The sequence below is a fragment of the Myxozyma melibiosi genome (assembly GCF_037950935.1).
Source record: "Myxozyma melibiosi strain Phaff 52-87 chromosome Unknown BZA70scaffold_2, whole genome shotgun sequence".
Classification (NCBI taxonomy): Eukaryota; Fungi; Ascomycota; class Lipomycetes; order Lipomycetales; family Lipomycetaceae; genus Myxozyma; species Myxozyma melibiosi.
Window position 1 is genome coordinate 1,113,577 of NW_027042916.1, and position 19,369 is coordinate 1,132,945.

The window sequence follows — 19,369 nt, forward strand, 5'->3', positions numbered from 1 at the left end:
TGACCGCCGCTTCTATCGTTAATCTATCCTATCCTACACTGGCCTGGCCTCCTTCCTTTTCCGGCTTCTGCTTCTCACGCGCTCCCGCCCCATGCCCGCGACCCGGCCCACGACCGCACCGTCAGCGTGTCCGACACAACCAAGATCTCCCCCGTAGCTGCAACCGGCAGCAGCGTCATCGCCCTGTCAAAACTCCGCTTCAGCCCTTGCTGCTGCTGCTGCTGCTGCTGCCCCTGTCGCGGCGCCCGGTTTGGCTGCGTCTGCTGCGGGCTCGGCTCCTCAAACTCCCCGTGCACAATCAGCATGATCCCGGCATCCTCCGCCGTCCGCAACCCGCGCATAGTCCACGCGTCTATCGAGAACTTCTCCGGCGACGACAGGTCATGCCGCGTCGCCGGCAAGCTCCGCAGCAGGCCCATGATCTGCTCCTGCCCAACCGCCAGCCGCGCCTCCCGCCGCTGGCTCACGTGGATCCGCACCAGGTTACGCGACAGCGGGATGTACGAGCTCCAGTTCTGGCTCGAGCCTTGAAATGTGTTGTAGTGCCCGCCACCCTTCCCGCCGGCCGCCACCCCCATCTCCCGCGGCACGCCCGTGTTGAGCGATATCGAAAACATCGACATGCTGTCGTACAGCGGTAGCAGCTGCGTCCGGTCGCTATCATATACCTGCAGAAATCTAAATTACACCCCGAGTTTTGATTAGCAGCAAATAACCTGACTAGCAGCAAATAAGCTAATAATAGAGAGAAAAAAGAAAAGATAAACCCACTTTCCGAGGAAGTCCATGGTAATGCTCTGGATCTGCTCGTTTTCGAAAAACCCCGGCCGCGTCGCAATAGGCAGCTTTGTGATATTCGCCTGGAACGGATTCGGACTTGCGTTCGCACCACCGCGCCCGCGGATATCTGGGATATCCATCGACCCGACGGTCTCGCCGTCGAGCATCTTCAGCGACGGGAACCGTCTAATCACTTCAGCGCGGTAGTTTGGCAGACTCGTGATCGGGTTCCCCAGCAGCACGAGCTCGTTCAGCTCGCGAAATTTTTGCCGCCAAATATCCAGATGCCGCCATTGGTCGATCGCGTTCTCGGCCAGCGACAGGTTCTTGAGCCGGGGGTACGTCTGCGCGAGCGTGGTCACGGGCGTGAGCTCGCGCAGGCTGTTGCGCGACAGATCCACGCTCTCGACGTCCTTCATTTCCGAATTCGCCGCGATCTTCATCAGCGCCGTAAACATCTTTGCTCGCAGGTTGTCGTTCGCGAGCAGCCCGTTCTGCAGCAGATACGGATCAGAGTACATCCCTGACAGACTCAGCAGTTTGTGTTGCTGATCGAGCCGGCTGTAGAGAAATGTCTGCAGGATTTGAATCGTGCTCTGCGTGTCGCTGCTTTGCTGGTGCTGGTGCTGGTGCTGATGCTGCATGGTGCTCGTAGTTACTATTTCAATGCCAGATGCTGTAATGTCTCTCTTTAATGATGAGAATCAACCCGATTGTCTTCTCAGTCCGCACTCGAAGATATATCCAAATATCAACAATCCCTCAACTCAATCCGATTAACAGACACAGTCCTCTTCTGTTTAAAAATTCAACAGATCAACAAAAAGAAAGCCACAAAGAAAGAATGAATGTTTCCTCCAACCGACGTAAAACTAGAATAACATCCGCAGCAATTCCACAACGACGATTCGCTTTTTTCTTTTCTTCTGAATGAACATCACGTGATCTCAAATTATCCCATCCCACGTTCGCGCGTCTCTTGATTTTCGAATATTCAAACTTGATCCAGCTTCTTCTTTTTAAGATAAACTCAACTCTCTCTCTCCAGCGGTCATATTTACAGAAACAGATGTCGTCGAATCTCAACGGCGCGACGCGGAGAGTGCCACTCTCGCTGGCCGAGATTGAAAAGGCAAAGCAAGCAGAGCAAGCAGCGATGCAGAAGGTCAGCGTCTCTCTTTTTTTTCTTTGGTAGTTCTGCAGAGCTGACATTTTATAGCCACGATTTTTGTCGAAAAAAGAACGCGAGCGGTTGGCGAAGGAGAAGATGGAGCAGGAGTTGGCAGCAACTAAAAGCAAGAGTACATCAACAACAACAGCAGCTTCAACAACCCCCAGCAACGGACATAGCAACAGCAGCTCTGCACTGGGCAAGCGAAAAGACACGGATGCAGACGCAGAACTAGATCCAGAAGCTAAACTCCTACGTGAGAGATACATGGGAATCCAGGAGAGTAAAGTGCGCCGGCCTAAGAAGCGCGCGACGAAATCAGACCGCCGGTTTACGTTTGACTGGAACGCGGCCGACGACACATCAGCAGCGGATCGGGATCCCGTGTTTGCTGCTGCCAAGGCTGTCTCTTCTGCTGCTGCTTCAGATCAGCAGAAGCGGTTGACGAAAGATGAGTATGCGAGACGGGAGGCGGAGCTTCGCGAGTTGACGCGCAAGAGTAAGGATGCCGACTACGACGACCTGCACTGGTCCGAGAAGCCACTGTCGAAGATGAAAGAGCGCGACTGGCGAATTTTCAAAGAAGATTTCAATATCTCAACCAAAGGCGGCTCGCTGCCGAACCCGATGCGGTCGTGGGCCGAGTCTGGTTTGCCGACGCCGCTGCTACGCGTGGTCGAGCAAGTAGGCTACGACGAGCCATCCGCGATTCAGCGCGCCGCGATCCCGATTGCGCTCTCGTGCCGCGATTTGATTGGCGTGGCAGAAACAGGAAGTGGCAAGACCGCGAGTTTTGTGCTGCCGCTGCTGGCGTACATCATCGAGCTGCCGACGCTGGACGAGGTGACGAAGGCGGACGGGCCGTATGCGATTGTGCTGGCGCCGACGCGCGAGCTGGCGCAGCAGATTGAGCGGGAGACGCGCAAGTTTTGCGAGCCGCTCGGGTTTCGGTGCGTGTCGATTGTGGGCGGGCACACGCACGCGGAGCAGTCGCTAAACATGCAGGAAGGAGCCGAGATTGTGATTGCGACCCCCGGCCGGCTGGTGGACTGTCTTGAGCGGCGGGTGCTGGTGCTGAGTCAGTGCTGCTACGTGATTATGGACGAGGCGGATAGGATGGTTGATCTAGGGTTTGAGGAGCAGGTGAATAAGATTCTGGAGTCGCTGCCGGTGACGAACGTGAAGCCGGACAGCGAGGACGCGGAGAACACGCAAAAGATGTCAAAGTTTTTGGGAGGGAAGGACCGGTACCGGCAGACGATGATGTACACGGCGACGATGCCGGCGGCGATTGAGCGCATAGCGCGACAGTATTTGCGGCGGCCGGCGACGGTGATTATAGGGAATGCGGGCCAGGCGGTGGCGACGGTGGAGCAGCGGGTTGAGTTTGTGGGATCAGAGGAGCGCAGGCGGCGGCGCATGGCGGAGATTGTGGAGTCGGGAGGGTATGCGCCACCGATTATTGTGTTTGTGAACCTGAAGCGGGACTGCGAGGCGGTTGCGCGGCAGTTAACGGGGCTGGGGTGGCGGGCGGTGACGCTGCACGGGAGCAAGTCGCAGGAGCAGCGCGAGGCGGCGCTGGCCGCGCTGCGCGATGGGCAGGCGGAGGCGCTGGTGGCGACGGACGTGGCGGGGCGAGGAATCGACGTGCCGGACGTGAGTCTGGTGCTGAACTACAATATGGCGAAGAACATTGAGGCGTACACGCATCGCATCGGGCGCACAGGCCGGGCGGGCAAGTCGGGCGTGGCGATTACGTTTCTGTCGAACGAGGACCAGGACACGTTTTACGATTTAAGGCAGATGCTAAGCAAGAGTCCGCTGAGCAAGGTGCCGGACGAGCTGCGACGGCACGAGGCGGCGCAGGTGAAGGTGGGGACGCGAAAGAATATCCAGTGAGAGAGGGAGGGAGGGAGAGAGAGGGCTCATAACCCGCTGATTAGAGTAGGAGATGAGTGGGATAGAGTATAATAGATAAAATGAAGACAAGGATTGCAGGAGAAGACAAGCACCGAGATGCAGGCGTACGGCAAGAGCGGGGCGGTCCCACTAAAGCGCGAGTGGGACTGCGATGAGGAGTGGAAGGCGATGGTGGAGACGAGGAAGTAAGCTAGCGAGTGGTGAGTTAAAGAGGGAAAGTGAAACAGGAAACAGCCCCATTCAGCGGAGTACATTGACTGTATCGTGGCTTGTCTGGTTGGGTCTCTGCCGTTACCTGGTGGACGAGTGCAGACGTGCAGTAGCAGAAGTAGCAGGAAGTACGAAGTAGCAGGAAGTAGACCTGAAGTAGTCTCGTAGCGGACTCGAAGCAGAGAGAGCAGCAGAGCAGAGCCTTCACGAGCACCTCTCGGTTCTCACGTGAGAGTGTGGAGAAGGTTGTATGAAACCTTACAGTAATTGTGCTGATGTAATCTGCGTGTTTGACATTATGTAATTACTCCGGCAGACTTCCGACATGCCGGGCCCGTGGTTCCGTTCACGGGCCGGTACCCCATCTTGCTGTTCTCTATAGTCTGTGTGCGTGTGTGTGTGTGTGTGTTGAACATGCTGTGTATGATGTGTATATATTTCAGTCAATAATTTCTATATAACTATTCTATCGATCATAAGAAATAAGAAATGATCATGACATGATATATATCGACATGAACACAGACAGGTGATCCGGTGGAAGCAGCGGATCAGCATCTCTAATTCTCGCCTGACCGACGAGCTCCGGCATCAGCGGAGACGAGACAGCCGCTACGGCGCTGGCGCTGGCAGGTCGCCGCCGTGAAGACGAATACGCTCGCGCTGCTCAGCCAAACCCATCGGCCATCGCTCGTGGCGGACGACGGGCATCGCGGGGCGCACCCGGAGCCCTGTCGGCGATACTCGCAGGAGAGTAGAGCAGAGAGCAGCAGGTCTCCAGACAAGAGACGAGAGAGTAAAGAAAGAAGAACCCATTACAAATACAAAACCTCCCGTCTGCTTCTCCGCATTCATAAAACAAACACAAAGAACAACCAGCATCAACAACCTCTCAACAGCAAGTCGCATTGAGCCAATTCCTAAGACGCTGACACTGCCGAGGGCCTCGTGACAGGCATCTTCCCGACGAGCTCCCGTCCCAAAGCCGGCCCCGCGAAGGCTCCGAGCTGCGAGCCCGAGTCGGCTCCAGAGTCGTCTGTCTTCACCGACTGCTGCGACGGCGGCTCTGATCCTGTCTTTGCGTGAAGAAACAGCTCTGGTTTCAACAGAAACAACTTCACACCAGAGATGAGCCGGCGGACGGGCTCGGAGGATGCCTCGAGGCAGTGATCCGACGCAGAGCGCAGTCGCGGGGATGCGAGCACGGGCAGACAGCGTCGGCGTTAGGGGTGACGAGGGACCCAGAAGAAGTCACAAGGTCGACCGGGGCAGACGTCGGCGTGTTTACTCATTAAAGCGGGCAATCCCACTTTCAGGTTTTTTCTGCTTCCTCGATTTGTCTTCTGTTCTTCTTCTCTTTGTTCTTCTTCTAGTTGTTCTTCTTCTTGTTCTTCTTCTTCTTCTTCTTCTTCTTCTTCATCTACATCTACATCTACATCTACATCTACTCCCTCATCTCCTCCTCGCAGCAGCTACCTGCTCTCTCCCTCCTCTCACTCCCGTTCGGCCGATCTGCTCCTCTTCTCTCTGTACGTCTACCTCCTCCTCCTCCTCCTCCCTCCCCTCCTCCTCCTCTCTTTCTGCTCGGTCCTGCTCTCTCTGCCCTCATCTTCACCATCCCGCTCTTTTCCACCCCTCTCCTCCCTCTTCCGCCCTCTCCGACCCTCCTTTACCCCACCTTACTCTCTCCTCTCACACTGCTCTCACCACCTCGGCTCTGCCCTCGTGCTCCTCTCCTCTCCTCTCTCCTCCCTCACCACCAACCCTCCCTCACAAACAGACTTGAGCAGACCACGCAGAAAGACTTCACACTCTTCCCTCTCCTCCACCCTCTCCTCTCCTCACCTCACTAACTCCTCTCTCGCAGATCAACGTCGGCTGTTCGCTTCAAAACCTTGTTCTCCGCACTGTAAACAAATCCAAATCACAATGGCCTCCGTCGACCGCCGCCCGCTGCCCTTCCCCCTCTCCTCCCGCCCCTCCCCTCTCTCCGTCCACGACCACTCCTTCGCCTCCAGCTCCCCTCTCAGAGCTCCGCGATCATCCTCCTCCGACCTCTTTCCCTCCGCCTCCGCTTCCGCTACTCCCATCCCGCCCCGGAGGCACCACCACTCGCCCTACCCCCACAGACACCTGCACGCTGACGAGTTTGATCCCTACGCTGATCTTGACAACGACGACGACGACGACGCCACCCTCACCTCCGCGGCCGCTGCCGCCGTCGGCCTCGGCCAGGCTGATCCCGAGCACATGTCACTAGCCGAGCAATGGCTTTCTGAGCTCGAGAGCTACGAGGGCTCTCTCGAGGCCCTCACTTCCTCTTCTACCTCCTCCAACTCGTCTTCCTGCTCCGCCACCTCGTCCTCCTCTTCCTCCTCTTCCTCTGCTGCCGCTGCCAGTGCTGCCGCCGCAACCGCCGGTGTTTCCTCCTCCGTCGCCTTCAAGTCCGAGCTGAACTCGATCGAGACCTGGTTCTCATGCGTGCTCACCGAGCCCGAGCGCACCGCCACTCTCTACGCTCTTCTGCAGCACGCTTCCCAAGTCCAGATCAAGTTCTTCATCTCCGTCCTGCGCCAGATGGAGCGCAGCAAGCGCGCCGCCACCGTCAGCGACTCTTCCTCCTCCCGCAGCCCTAGCAAATTTCGCCCCTCGGCCGTCGCTCACGACGACCTCGACTGCGATCTCGTCGAGAGCGGCGACGACTCTGCTTTCTCCTATGATCAGAACCGTGCGATCTCGCCTATCGGATCGGAGAAATCAGCCAGCCGGCCTGCCTCGGTCGAACTCGACTCTCCGGCTCCTACCCCCTTCCCTCTCCATCAACCCCAGCAGCCACAGTCGCAGCAGCAGCAGTCCAAGTTCTCCTTTTTGTCGCCGGTCGCAAACAACTGGGCAAGCATGATCAACACGCCGGTGTCGAGCGGTTCGCCGTTTGCAAACTATCAGGAAATGCAGACCTCGCTCGCTAACGCCGAAATCGTCGCCAACGCGACCGCGCTCCGGCTCGCTGCGCTCTCGACCGTCAACAGCCGGATCCAGCTGGACTCTGACGTGCGCAAGTTCAAGCGCCGCAACAACACCACCGACGAGTTCATGTCGCCGTCCGCGGTCTCTGTCGGCGTCGGCTCGCCCTTTGCTGCTTCACCCCAGCTCTACGGCGATAAGCCGGTCCCTCAGATGTCGAGCTCGGCATACAAGCAGAGCCAGCAGCAGCAGGCAGCCTACATGTCGCCCTCGCCGGCCAACATGTCCTCGCCCTTGAGTGCGGCCGCCATGCGCAACCGACGCGCAGCATACCAGCAAAAGACCGAGCCCAGCGCTTCTCTTTTGCAGACCGCGACGCCCTTATTCAGCAGCCCACTTGCTCGTCCGCTCGCCTCCCCGCAGACTCCTTTGAAGCACACCTCGCCGTCTGCCACGACCCCCCAGCAGCAGCAGCAGCCGTTCCCGGGCTTGACGCCGTTCGGGTTCGGATTGACGGGTGGAGCTGCTACGAGCGCCGCTGCGCCGTCGCCGTTCTCGGACTGGTATAACTCGTCGATGTCGTCGCCTATTGTCGGCATGACGAGCTTTGCACCTGTCACTACCTCGAACGAGCAGCAGCAGCAGCCGCAGCCACAACAGAATGAGAGCCAGACTCAGAATAAGAACCAGCAGCAGCAGCAGCAGCAGCAGCGACAGAGAACCTCAGCGTCGCCTGCGCCTTCGGCCACGAGCGTGACCTCGTCCGCGTCGGCGTCGACCACTGCAGGAAAGCAAACGACGAGCGACGGCAGCTCGATGGGCTCACCCTCGAGCAAAGAGTATCTGTCGACGGCCGCGAGCGTTCCCGACGACGAGCTTCTCGACGACATCCCAGCTTGGCTGCGCTCGCTGCGGCTGCACAAGTACACCGACAACCTCAAAACTTTGAAATGGCAAGACCTCGTGCGTCTGTCTGCCGAGGACCTCGACGCGCGCGGCGTGTCGGCTATGGGAGCGCGCCGGAAGATGTTGAAGGTGTTTGAGGTCGTGCGCGCGGCGAAAGCGAAGGAGATTGAAGAGTACGAGAGCAGCAAGGAGAACAAATAGCTTCGTCGGCTGGTTCGACAAAGCGTCTCTATTTACAAATTATGAATGAAAGAGGAGATGCAGCGCAGGTCCTTGTGTTTTCTCGGTAGTAGCTGTTTTCTAATTTGTTTGGTACATGTTTTTTTTTTTGCTTTTTAGTTGCGTTTGATGCATAGAGCGTTTTGCTATGTCATTGGTGTTTTTACAGTTGTCTATTTAGTTTTTAGCATGAGGGTGTTTTTATTATCTCAAAGTCTGGGAGTTATTTATCAAATAAAGATTTCCTTTTCCATTATAACTACATCTCTCTTTTCCAATATAACTACAACGAAGGAGAGTACTGATTGATTTTTGAGGAGAGAGTCGGGGTACTTTGTGTATCGGATGTAAGGCTTGTTATCTCAAGTCTGAAGTATTTATCAAAAATGATTTTCTTTTCACTATAACTACATCAAGAGATTACTGATCCCTTTTTGAGGAGAGTCATGGGGTACTTTGAGTATCGTCGGAGGTAAGGCTTACTATCTCAATTATGAGAGTTGAGAGTTATTTATCAGAAAAAGATTTTCTTTTCACTATAACTACATCAAAGAGATTACTGATTACTTCTTGAGGAGAGCCTCGGGGTACTTTGTGTATCGGAGGTAAGGCTTGACGGCCTTGAACTCGCCAAACTTCTCCTTCGCAGCGGCATCCGAGACCGAAGGCGGGACGATAACATCCTCACCAGGGATCCAGTTAATCGGGGTAGTAACGCCGGCCTTGTCGCCGGTCTGCAAGGAATCGAGCACGCGGAGCACTTCGGCGGTGTTCCGGCCGGTGGAGGCAGGGTAGAGCATCGACAGTCTGATCTTCTTAGCCGGGTCGATGATGAAGACTGCGCGGATCGTGAATGCGACTCCCTTCTGGTCGATGTTGGTCAGGTCCTGGTGATCGACCATATCGTACAAGTACGCGATCTTGCGCTCGGGGTCGGCGATGATTGGGAAATTGAACTTGGTTCCCCCCGTAGCGACTTCCTCGATATCCTTGATCCACTCGCCGTGGCTCTCGAGCCCGTTGGCCGAAAGACCGAGGAGTTTGCAGTTGCGCTTGTCGAACTCGGGCTTGAGCTGCGCGAACGCTCCGAGCTCGGTCGTGCACACGGGCGTGAAGTCGGCGGGGTGGGAGAAGAGAATGGTCCAGGAGTCGCCGATGAACTCGTGGAAATCGATAGGGCCGTCGGTGGTCTCGGCCTGGAAGTTGGGCGCGGGCGAGCCGAGGCGGAGAGCGGGCTGCGGAAGTGGTCAGCATGCTGTTGCATCAATTAATATCTCTATCGATTCATAAGGACTCACCTTCTCAAACGAAGCACGCGAGACGCTGAACGCACGAACGGCAACAGAAGCAGCAGCGTTACGAGCAGCAAACGACCCACGGAACGCAGACACACCAGCAGTGCGCGGAGCACCAGCAGCAGCAACTCTCGCCGCCACAATGCGCGAAGTTCTCAAAACTGAAGACATTATTCTTATCTTCTTTTTTTGTTCAAATTAAGCAAACTAGACAACCAATTGAGCTCTCTGTACTTTGCAAACAACCTAGTCGGAATCGAGAGAAGCGGTGGGAAAACTCTCGGGGCGTCGATAAAGGCGTGTGGAGTAGGGTTTCTTGCTGATTATGTAAGGATTCGCAGACCGACGCCGCCGCTCGCGCATCGTCGGGTTTTCTTCATCTCATCGTCATCGTCGACTTTAGCAGTAAGCAGAATTGGAGATCAGAAAATGTTTGCTCAGAGACGGATATCGCTACTAGCAGTCCGTAGCGGACGGACAGGGTTACTGCCTGCGTTTACATTCACACGGTAAGTACTTGACTCTTGCTCCTCACCCGTCGGATCAACTAACACCCACCAGCACCAACGTAACGCTCTCCCCCCTCTCCACCATGCTCAACCCTCCCCCTCCTCCCGCTCATCTGAAACGCGAGCGTTTCAGCTACCTGCGCTGGAACTGGGTCTGGGGCTACGTAATCCTTCTCGCGCTCGTCGGTTCCGCAAACATAAACATCATGCGGCAGAAGCACGTCTACACCGAGCTCGAGCGGACGTACGGCAAGAAAATCAGCGCGTTGGAACGCGTGATTGAGAAGTTGAAGGCGGGCAAGGAGGTTGATATCGCCGAGGAATTGGGCACGGGAATCCCCCAGCACGAGCACGAGTGGACTGATTTGCTTGCGTCGTTGGAGGAGCAGGAGAGTGAGATCCGCACGCTCGAGGCCGCGCAGAGAGATGATGAGAAACGGCCCGTGAAAGGGAATAAGCCGAGAGGCCCGGCGAGAAGTAGAAGAGAGCTCACCAGGAGAGAAGCAGAGAAGCAAGCGGAAGAATGGGCGAGAATCGAGGATGAGGAAGTGTCTAAGAAAATGCCCAAGGACGTCTTTTTGTGATTTCTTCTTTTGAGATTACGCGTTTGTATATAGTGAAACTCTTCGTATAATGTCAAATAAAATATACATCTCTTAGAAAGGCCAAAACCACAACTCGTATCTCTTACAGCATATCCTATTCACCCCTCATCTTATACGAATTTATTCCTCCTTCGCCTCCACCTCCTCCTCCACCTCCTCCTTCGTCTCCTCCTTCACCTCCTCCTCAACTTTCTCCTCAACCTTCTCCTCTCCGTTCGTCTCCACCGCACTCTTCCCCAACACCAACGCCTTCAACTTCTCAAGCTCCGCCTCCAGCGCCTGGATCTTACCATCCCGCGCCGCAAGCTCCTGCGCGTTCGACAGCACAACCTCCGTGAACCGCGCCTCGTAAGACTCAAGCGTCTTCTTCGTGTCCGACATGCTGTTGTGCAGTGCCTCAAGCTTGCTCGCCAGCATACCCGACGCTCCTGACTTGGGCACAGGGGTGCTCTCCGCAGCAGGAGCAGGAGCAGGCTCCTCCTTCTTCTCGACGACTGGCGCCGGGGTAGGAGTAGCAGCAACAGGAGCGGGAGTAGGAGTAGGCTCGGGCTCGGCATCCCACGATGACTCCTCCTTCGCCAACACAGCCGGCACAGGCGCGTCCTCGGCCTCGCTCGCCTTGGCGAGCAAATCATCCACCTTTGGCGTCGCAAGCGCACTCTCAATAGTCTTCTTCTCCTCCACAACCGTCCGCGGCGCCGGCGCAGGCTCCTCCTTCTTCGGCGCAGGCGTCTCGACAGGCTTCTCGACAGGCTTCTCAACAGGCTTCTCAACAGCCTTCGCGACAGGAATCTCGCCCGCAACCGCAACAGGCACGGTACCTTCGTACACCGCCTCGAGACTGATAACCTTCGGCGCCGCGTCCTTCCCGCCAAACCACTCCTCAGCCGTCAACGCGGGCTCGCTCGACGGGCAATCCGGGTAGATGTCCGCCTGGAACATCTCCGCCCGGCGCGGCACAATAAACTGGATCGGCTCAATCACGGTATCGTACACGGTCTTGTACGCGCGCACGACCTCGTTCTCGCGCACGTCGACGCCGCGCTTGGGCATGAACGCGATTCCGCGCTGCGGGTCCGAGGACTTGTACTCCGACAACGGGAACAGCTCGTCGTTGTCGTACTCGTAGTACCGGATATTGCCGTCGCCCTTACCCGCCAGGTACAGACACTTTGTGCCCGGGTCGTAGTACGGCATGCAGATTCCCGCCGACGAGTCGAGCATGTAGAAATCCCCAATCGGACCTTTCTTGATATCGGTCGTGTCCCACAGCGCCACCTGGCGATCCGACATCCGCGAGAAGCCCGTGGTCGCCAGACGATCGAGCTCGCCGAGCCAGACCACGCGCTGGTTCTTGGCGCCCGCGTGGCCGGGTCCCTCGACGACGACTTTCTCCGTGCGCGGATCCCAGATGCGGATCTTTTTGTCGCGCGACGTGGTCGCGAGCAACGAGCCAATGTAGTTGAACGACATGCTTATCACCATGTCGCTGTGCTTCAACGTCGTCTTGGGCTTCCCGCTCTCGATATCCCACAGCTTCACCGTGTAATCTCCCGACGACGACGCAAGCACATTGTTCGCGGTCGGGTGCCAGAGCACATGTCCGACCTTGCGCGCATGCCCGCTCAGCTTCGCCTCTGGCGCGACATCCTTGATCGGCTCGCCGGGAGCGGTCTGAACAGTGAAATTCTCGGGCACTTTCCAGATCCCGACCTTGCCGTCGTCGGAGGCGGATGCAACGATCGAGTCGTCGAAAGGGTTCCAGTCCGTGTCGAGCACGGCGGCGGTGTGGCCGCGGAAGAGCGGGATGACGTCGGGAACCTTGCCGCGCTCCGAGAGCGGGATGACTGCGAACGCACCACCGCCAGAGGCGTCCCAGTTCACAGACATGTAGAGGGGGTTGACCTGCGTCCTGTTAGTTTTGTAGCGTCGCGATCGTGACGAGCACACTTACTTTGAGCAAGCTGGAGTCCCAGGCATTCTTACTACGTCGACACCGTTAGCTATCGATCTCATAAACACAGCAGACACAAGAAAACATACGTGACTCGGACGTTCTCATAGCAGAGCTCTTTCTTGGTAGGCTGTCCATAGACATGCCTATACTTTGACGCTCTCACGAATCGGCCACTACCCGCATCATCAGTCAGATATAATTGTCCAGCAGCACGGATCAAATACGAAGATCAAACACAGGCAATTGATCCCGGATCGCAGACTAGGAAATGCTACACGCACTCGCTGCGGTGTAGATTGCGATCCCGGAGATCAGAACCTGGTGGCTTGCTGCCTGCGCGGCCACCCGGCGAACCCGATGCCCGACCGCGCCAGATCCAGAGATCGCGATAGACGTCAGCAAGGAGAAGGAACAAACCTCATTGTTTCAGTAGTTCAGTCGAGCAAGTAGAGATAGAGCAAGAGATGTAGAGGAAGAGAAAAAGAGGCAGATCCGGACAGGTTCGCGATGGTTGGCCGGAGAAAGGGAGGCTGGGCTGGGTTTTTGAGACGACCTCGACGACGACCGAGCCGCTCGCTGCTCTGCGCGCAACTCAGAATCCCGATTCCGGCTGCCTTCGAAACTCTACTTTTACATTGTTAGTCCCAAAACTGATAAAAGAGTAATAATGCAAACTACTAAAACAATCATAACTAATACTGTAGAAAGAACAAACAAACAAACAGAAATACTCGCCGAGTGCTTTTGTACATGCCAAACAGAAAACAGAACAATAAAAATAATCTACCTTGTACACTCAACACCAAAACATAAATCTATAACTGCTACTCTTAACGCCTCTTTTCATCATCACTCATGCATCATATATCCGAACTAAACCGCACGTTATGCCGCACCTTGCGCGCGCTCTCCTGCACTTCCGGATTACTTCCCGAGCTCGCATGCCGTCGGTTCTTCAGCCCGCCTTCCGCCACCGGACTGCTCACCCTCTCCGGTCCGTGGAACGAATACCGCACGGCCGTGTGCTCGTCCGGCCCGCTAGAGAAATCCGCAGAGTCGGCCTTGGAAATCATAGACAGTCGCTTGGTCTCTAACCCGCGCTTCTTTAGAATCTCGCTGACCTCCAGCTCTTCCGCAAGCTTGTCGGCTTCGAACAGCGCCTTCTCGCGCGCTTGCTTCTGCCGCTTCTTCTCCGCCTGCCAGCTCTGCGATAACTCCATCTCGCAATCCAACTCCAGCCGCTCTCGCAGCGCTTCATCCTGCTCGATCTGCTGAAACACGTCCGTGTCCGATTGCTTGATTGCCGATCGCAACACGACCAGCATCATATCAAACACAACCGCAACTCCAGTGCACAGCAAAAACGTCGACCACCACGACAGATCCCGTCCAAAGGTATGGATAAATGTTCCCTTTACAACATAGAGCGACACCTTGAACGGATACAGCAGCGATAACATGACCGTCCACAGAAACCACCCAAACACTGATATCATTATGGACCCAAGACAGAGCACCGTCCGGTTATGCATCTCCACAAAGTTCAGCTTGATCGCAATCGCCGCAATAATCGCCGCAAAGTTCAACGTACCGGGCGGATACAAGTTATTATCCTTTGGATAAACCAGCGCGTACGTATAAAACATCGTAAACGTCACGAGCACCGCCTGCGAACTCGCCACCGCCATCCAGCCAACAAAAATCCTTAAATTAAAGTGCTTGTTCAGCCGTGACGTCGAATACAGCTCTGGCACAGCAATCAACGTCTCTGGACTCAGATCCTGAAGGAAAACTCCAAGACAAATAACCGGTAACGACGTAAACAGCGTGTTGTACATCGTAAGCGACACCGATTCGTAAAGTGAAGTGCCAGAGTACATTGCAAACCGCTGGAAGATGGCCTGCGTCAAATAAAAGAAAAACTCCTTGTAGAACGTAGCCAAAACGTATTTACTCAGGCGCTACACAAAAACCCAGTCAGCACCAACTCAAAACTCTAACGCGATTGATACTTACCACGTAGTTCCAACGCCCATGCACGAGCAATAGTTTTAGCAAAAACCTGAACTGCCCGATTGCAAAGTCAGACGAGCGAGATGCCTGTAGACCTTCCTTTCCGGCAATACCAATACCAACATCAGCAGCCTGGATCATCGCAATATCGTTCGCTCCGTCACCGATCGCCAGCGTAACGGCATCACTGACGCGCGACCGCACAGAGGTCACCAGCAGCGCTTTCTGCGACGGAGACGCTCGGCAGCAAATCACCGAATCAGCCTTCACGCCGAGATCCATAAACAGAGACATCAGCGTCATATCCTTTTCGATATAGCTGAGTGTGCCACCATCGACTACTACAACGCAATGGGCAATACTGCCTCCTTCAAGTTCCAGCACAAGCGATGCCATCTTGCTGACCATATCGCGGTCGTCAGACTTGAGGATCATCACCGTCGAGTAATCGTGAATCAACCGGCACGAATGTCCAATACTAATCGCAGTCTCGCGCTTGTCACCAGTCAGCATCCACATCTTGATGCCGGCCCTGCGCAACTTGTCGATCGCTTCAGGTACTCCGTTTTGAAGCTTGTCCTCAATCGCAGTCGCACCCGTAAGCTCGAGCCCGGTCTCGACCATCTCTCCGGCCGCCTCGATCTTCTCCGTTCGATTCTCGAGACTCGTAACCGCATCCGTGTAGATCTTGGCCCATGTCTTGTACTCATCCTCGCTCATAAACTTGTGCGCATATACAAGCGTACGCAGACCTTCGGTCGCAAACTCATCAATGTGATTCAGCGTCTTCTCAAGCACGGCCTCGTTACTCAGCGCAACACTTTCGTCAACCATACTCTGCAGCAACGCACTCGTAGCCGCCGCATTCTCGGCCGCAACAAGACTCGCAATCACCGGACTGGCAGACTCAAACGCGTCCGCAACCGACGAACTAGCCGCCGCCACCACCGGAGATGTAATTTCGACATCGACAGACGATCGCGGAAAATCTCCAATCACATTCTCGGGGTGCGCACTGCTAGTCAGAAACTCGTCCAGATTCTCTCGGTTCCGGAGACTAATGCTCGGCCGCGCGGACGCAATCTGCGACGCAACCGAATCCCGTCGCTGCAAGTCAATACTGTCACGAACAGCAATCGCGCGCGACGCCTCCTTCTGTCGTCGCAAGGTCGCCTTCCGCTGAACTTCAGTTTGCTTTTCCTGCGCCATTTTCGAGGTCGCCAATCGCTCGAAAATGATTGTGTCGGCTCCTTTGCAAAACAAACAAACACGCCCATCCGGAAATCTGAGTACGATCGACATACGCTTCCGCGTCGAAGAAAACTCTACCGTCTGAAGAATCTCAAATGTCTCGGTCTTGCAGTCGTTATCAGACCCTTCTGGATAAGTCCGCACGGTCACAGTCTTGAACTGCCGGTCGACGACAATAAAACCAAGATCGCGCGCGGCCCGGACGAGAGCAAGCTCATCCGGCGACGACGCCTGATAGCAGATTTCCGACTCATCCATATCGATAGGAGCCTCTGCCTGGTCCTCGTCCGACCGATCCGGGATACAGGTGTGACACAGCGCGATCGCCATCAAAAAGAACTTTGCACGAATCGAAAACGGGCTGTTGGGTTTGAGCTGGATATATTTCAGCAACTCGACTGTAGACCGTGTGATTGCTGCAGTCGCTCCATCGTGATGTACTGAAGGCGCCGCAAACGCCGACGACCTCCATCGCTTGCTACCCGACGTTCGAATAGAGCTCATTGACTTTTTCGTCGACAGCTGTCTCGACAACATCGACTCCATCGTGGCGACTCTTTTGAATGCTGAAGGTAGCATTGAACTGCTCCGACGGCCGAGCACTTGAGGCTCTTCCTCGTCTTTGTAATTTGACGTCCCGCTTTTGCTCCGGCGAAACTCTTCTTCGAGAAAACCTTGCTTGACGTCGAGGTCATGCAGCCATGCGTGGCCAGCCACCGAGATCTTGCGAAAGACCATGACGTTGTCGGTCAAAGTGCCGGTCTTGTCGGAGAAGATGTAGGATATCTGACCGAGCTCTTCGTTGATCGATGAGGTATGAGGGTCGCATTTGGTGTTTGTGGGCTCGTAGTACATGTCTATATCCCAGGAGATCATGATGCGTTGGCCGATCTTGACGATTTCCATGGAGACATATAGAGAAAGGGGAATGAGGGTGTTGAACATGATGATGAAGCCAAAGACGAGGTTGACGAGTTCGATATCGTCCGAGGGCAGATACCAAGGCATCGCGCTGTTTCTGTTGACCCATTTTCGTTCCATGACGGTGCAGAATGTGGAGATGAAGGCTACAAAGAACACCATAAAGATAATGATCCGGTTGATTCTAGTTTGCAGCCGTGGAGCTTTAACGCGCGGGGCCTGAGTAGCGTTTTTTCTGATCTTGGTTTCTTGACCAGAAAAGATAGCCATGCCGACGGCGCGGGGAGTGTTGCGCAGGATGCAGCCACGGTAGATGACGTTGTCGCTTGAGAGAGAGTACTTTGTACCTTTGACAGTGACATTTCCTTCAAAATTATACAGATCAGGATTAGGATCCTCGACGACAAAATCCGCACCCATGTCTGAGCTGGCAATGAGCTCGTCGGTAGCACACATCTCTGCCAGTTGGGGAAGAGCGGTTTTGGCTTTAAGGTTTGTCTCGCCGTCCAAGGCTGCGGTTTCGACATAGGCCAGATCACCCATGCCGTTTGCGTGGAGGACGACCAAATCACAGGGGATCCAGTCGTTGCGCTCGAGCTTGACGATATCACCGACCTGGATATCGAGCCACTTGACGGGTTTCCAGACGACGGTACGGTTGTTTTCAGCGTTGTAGTCGCGAGCGGCGACGAGTGCTTCCTTGTTGTTTTCGGACGCGTCTTGGCGGTGGCGTTGCCAGTCGTCAAAGCCTTCACGGGCCATGGTGATAAGGGTGAAGAACATAAAAGTCGCGAAGGAGTTGTAGGTACCGGTTGTGGAGAAGTTGGGTACCATCTGGAGGATCGATATGACGAGGAAGTAGCTGCAGTGTGTCAGTAAACGACAATAGTAATATAACAAAATAAAATAAAGAACTTCATACACATTAGCCAATTTAGAAAATTGAGCAAACAAAAGTAGTGGGAAGGCGTTGTAGCGGTTGTAGATGGAGGAGACGATGGCATTGTTGACGTAGGGCTTCGAGGTACGTTCATCGATCAATGGGGTGGTACTACCGAGAGCGAGAGGTATGCACCGGCCGTTCTTGGACGGCGGGATCTGGTTGCGCTGCATGATGAAATCCGCAAGGCGCCGGTAGAGGCGCTCGACGCGGGATCCGCCAAACCTCCGACGGACGGACGGGCGCAGACGGGCGGAGTAGTGGGCGAGACGCGAGGCGGTGGTGTTTGAATCGGTCGGGTAGATCTTGGCGACGTACTTTGGGTCGTGGACGTGCAGGTTGTCTTGACCGATGAGGGAGGAATTGTCAGCATGCAGAGAGGGACGGGTGTGTGAGGAGTCGTCGGGGTGCGGAAGGGAGGAGTTGTGGTCGGGGTGGGGAGCGGAGGAGGAGTAGTCTGGGGGGTCGAAGGAGGCCGGGATCGGAGGTGGCTGCGAGGCGAAAGAGGTGTCGACCATTTCGATGGGGGAGGGGACATGCTGCTCGAGCTGGCGGTTGAAGAGCTGGGTGCGGAGAGAGAAGCCTCTGTTGCGGCGCCGGGTGGAGGGCGGAGGCATGTCGGAGACGGAGGGCAGAGGAGGGGCGGGTTCTATGAAGGAGGGATCATGGGAGGTGGTGGGAGGAGTTGAAGTGGGCTGCCATAGCGGCGGCGTGGAGTAAGATGAGGGAGAGGAGGAGGGGAAAGAAGAGGAGGGCCTGCCGGGATCGGGCGCGGATGAGGACGCGCCAGGGTTGTCCGGGTCCATGAGGGCGGGGTGAGGGGGTGTTGAAGAGAGAGATGGGAGGGAAGGGAAGAGGAGGAGGAGGAGGAGAGTTAGACAGCGAGGAAGAGGCTCAGGAGGCCATTGTCTGGGCGCCTAACCCTGGCCAAGCGAGGCGGAGTAGTCACGTGATGGACATCGTTAAGAATAGTATGCGATGTTTCTACGATGGTGTTGGATGTGGATTGTGCTGTGGATTACTACGAGTGAGTATGAGGTCTTGACAGAGAAGAGAAGCAGAGTTAATACCGCGGATGATGCGGATCTACGAGCAATGGAGAAGTACTGAAGAAGGAGGCGAGGAATGGAGTCGTCATATCAACACCATCAGCTCGGTTGGTGTTTATTGTAGTTGTATATCGTCTTATAGCAGAGCAAACAGCTCCGAGTACCTGTTTCACCCGCAATCCTCAGTCTGAAGTCCTCAATCCTCAGCTCACAGCCCACTGTCTACGATCACGACACTCGACGTGATCTTGTTTGAGGTCTCTACGTGTCGGTCTTCTGGACGCGTCATGGATTGCCAGAAAGGGCGGCGAGGGCATTTGCTGAGAGATTTTCAGGAATGCACCCTGAACGCCGCCATCCGCCCCGGACGAGACCGTCACCACAGATCATGAGAGTGCGTGTTGCTGCTGATTGTTGTTCTTCTTGTTCTTGTTCTTACTACTACTATTACTATTACAACAATATCACTATCCTCTTCTCTACTCTCCAACACATTCTCTCCAAAAGATCGCCGTCTAAAATAAGAAACGTCAAACGCCGCTGTGGCTACTGTGGCTGATGTGACTCCGATCAATGGCTGTGTTTGTGGCGCAGGCATGTTTTGCGCGGCCCGGCGAAAACTCGTTCCGTCCAAAAACACCGCTTCTTCTTCCTCTTAC

At 55.3% G+C, this 19,369-nt stretch overlaps 7 protein-coding genes across 7 annotated transcripts; 3 read left to right on the top strand and 4 right to left on the bottom strand.

The window, feature by feature from the left end:
* Nucleotides 1-74: 74 nt before the first annotated feature.
* Nucleotides 75-1,424, bottom strand: BZA70DRAFT_236236 (uncharacterized protein; the record flags this gene model as incomplete). Its single annotated transcript, XM_064910372.1, has 3 exons — nucleotides 75-678; nucleotides 772-876; nucleotides 925-1,424. 3 exons carry the CDS (start codon nucleotides 1,422-1,424, stop codon nucleotides 75-77), a joined length of 1,209 nt encoding a protein of 402 aa, XP_064769971.1.
* A 213-nt stretch (nucleotides 1,425-1,637) lies between these two features.
* On the top strand, nucleotides 1,638-3,863 carry BZA70DRAFT_118676 (P-loop containing nucleoside triphosphate hydrolase protein). The gene is made up of 2 exons (XM_064909485.1): nucleotides 1,638-1,945; nucleotides 2,000-3,863. Exons 1-2 carry the CDS (start codon nucleotides 1,850-1,852, stop codon nucleotides 3,848-3,850), a joined length of 1,947 nt encoding a protein of 648 aa, XP_064769972.1. The 5' UTR covers nucleotides 1,638-1,849; the 3' UTR covers nucleotides 3,851-3,863.
* A 3,870-nt stretch (nucleotides 3,864-7,733) lies between these two features.
* BZA70DRAFT_275389 (uncharacterized protein) lies at nucleotides 7,734-8,536 on the top strand. The gene has a single exon (XM_064912145.1). The coding sequence runs from the start codon at nucleotides 7,862-7,864 to the stop codon at nucleotides 8,150-8,152; it is 291 nt and encodes a 96-aa protein (XP_064769973.1). The 5' UTR covers nucleotides 7,734-7,861; the 3' UTR covers nucleotides 8,153-8,536.
* Nucleotides 8,537-8,563: 27 nt separating this feature from the next.
* Nucleotides 8,564-9,713, bottom strand: BZA70DRAFT_275390 (putative AhpC/TSA family thioredoxin peroxidase). The gene is made up of 2 exons (XM_064912146.1): nucleotides 9,469-9,713; nucleotides 8,564-9,405 (listed from the first exon to the last, which is right to left on the bottom strand). The coding sequence occupies exons 1-2, from the start codon at nucleotides 9,634-9,636 to the stop codon at nucleotides 8,734-8,736; spliced, it is 840 nt and encodes a 279-aa protein (XP_064769974.1). The 5' UTR covers nucleotides 9,637-9,713; the 3' UTR covers nucleotides 8,564-8,733.
* A 73-nt stretch (nucleotides 9,714-9,786) lies between these two features.
* BZA70DRAFT_119581 (uncharacterized protein) lies at nucleotides 9,787-10,629 on the top strand. The gene is made up of 2 exons (XM_064909488.1): nucleotides 9,787-9,974; nucleotides 10,037-10,629. Exon 2 carries the CDS (start codon nucleotides 10,058-10,060, stop codon nucleotides 10,556-10,558), a length of 501 nt encoding a protein of 166 aa, XP_064769975.1. The 5' UTR covers nucleotides 9,787-9,974; nucleotides 10,037-10,057; the 3' UTR covers nucleotides 10,559-10,629.
* Nucleotides 10,629-13,177, bottom strand: BZA70DRAFT_118641 (uncharacterized protein). The gene is made up of 4 exons (XM_064909484.1): nucleotides 12,954-13,177; nucleotides 12,623-12,709; nucleotides 12,534-12,564; nucleotides 10,629-12,484 (listed from the first exon to the last, which is right to left on the bottom strand). The coding sequence occupies exons 1-4, from the start codon at nucleotides 12,956-12,958 to the stop codon at nucleotides 10,700-10,702; spliced, it is 1,908 nt and encodes a 635-aa protein (XP_064769976.1). The 5' UTR covers nucleotides 12,959-13,177; the 3' UTR covers nucleotides 10,629-10,699.
* A 219-nt stretch (nucleotides 13,178-13,396) lies between these two features.
* Nucleotides 13,397-18,467, bottom strand: BZA70DRAFT_266337 (uncharacterized protein; the record flags this gene model as incomplete). Its single annotated transcript, XM_064911021.1, has 3 exons — nucleotides 13,397-14,497; nucleotides 14,553-17,583; nucleotides 17,644-18,467. The coding sequence occupies 3 exons, from the start codon at nucleotides 18,465-18,467 to the stop codon at nucleotides 13,397-13,399; spliced, it is 4,956 nt and encodes a 1,651-aa protein (XP_064769977.1).
* Nucleotides 18,468-19,369: the final 902 nt, after the last annotated feature.

Bases quoted from the DNA above. Each gene is read 5' to 3' on its own strand.
- BZA70DRAFT_118641 (XM_064909484.1), bottom strand. The intron at 12,565-12,622 runs GTATGTTTTCTT...GTGTCGACGTAG, and splicing joins TATGAGAACGTCCGAGTCAC to TAAGAATGCCTGGGACTCCA. The intron at 12,485-12,533 runs GTAAGTGTGCTC...AACAGGACGCAG, and splicing joins GGGACTCCAGCTTGCTCAAA to GTCAACCCCCTCTACATGTC.
- BZA70DRAFT_275389 (XM_064912145.1), top strand. From the start codon at position 7,862: ATGGGCTCACCCTCGAGCAAAGAGTATCTGTCGACGGCCGCGAGCGTT.
- BZA70DRAFT_275390 (XM_064912146.1), bottom strand. From the start codon at position 9,636: ATGTCTTCAGTTTTGAGAACTTCGCGCATTGTGGCGGCGAGAGTTGCT. The intron at 9,406-9,468 runs GTGAGTCCTTAT...CCACTTCCGCAG, and splicing joins CGCGTGCTTCGTTTGAGAAG to CCCGCTCTCCGCCTCGGCTC.
- BZA70DRAFT_119581 (XM_064909488.1), top strand. From the start codon at position 10,058: ATGCTCAACCCTCCCCCTCCTCCCGCTCATCTGAAACGCGAGCGTTTC.
- BZA70DRAFT_118676 (XM_064909485.1), top strand. From the start codon at position 1,850: ATGTCGTCGAATCTCAACGGCGCGACGCGGAGAGTGCCACTCTCGCTG. The intron at 1,946-1,999 runs GTCAGCGTCTCT...GACATTTTATAG, and splicing joins AGCAAGCAGCGATGCAGAAG to CCACGATTTTTGTCGAAAAA.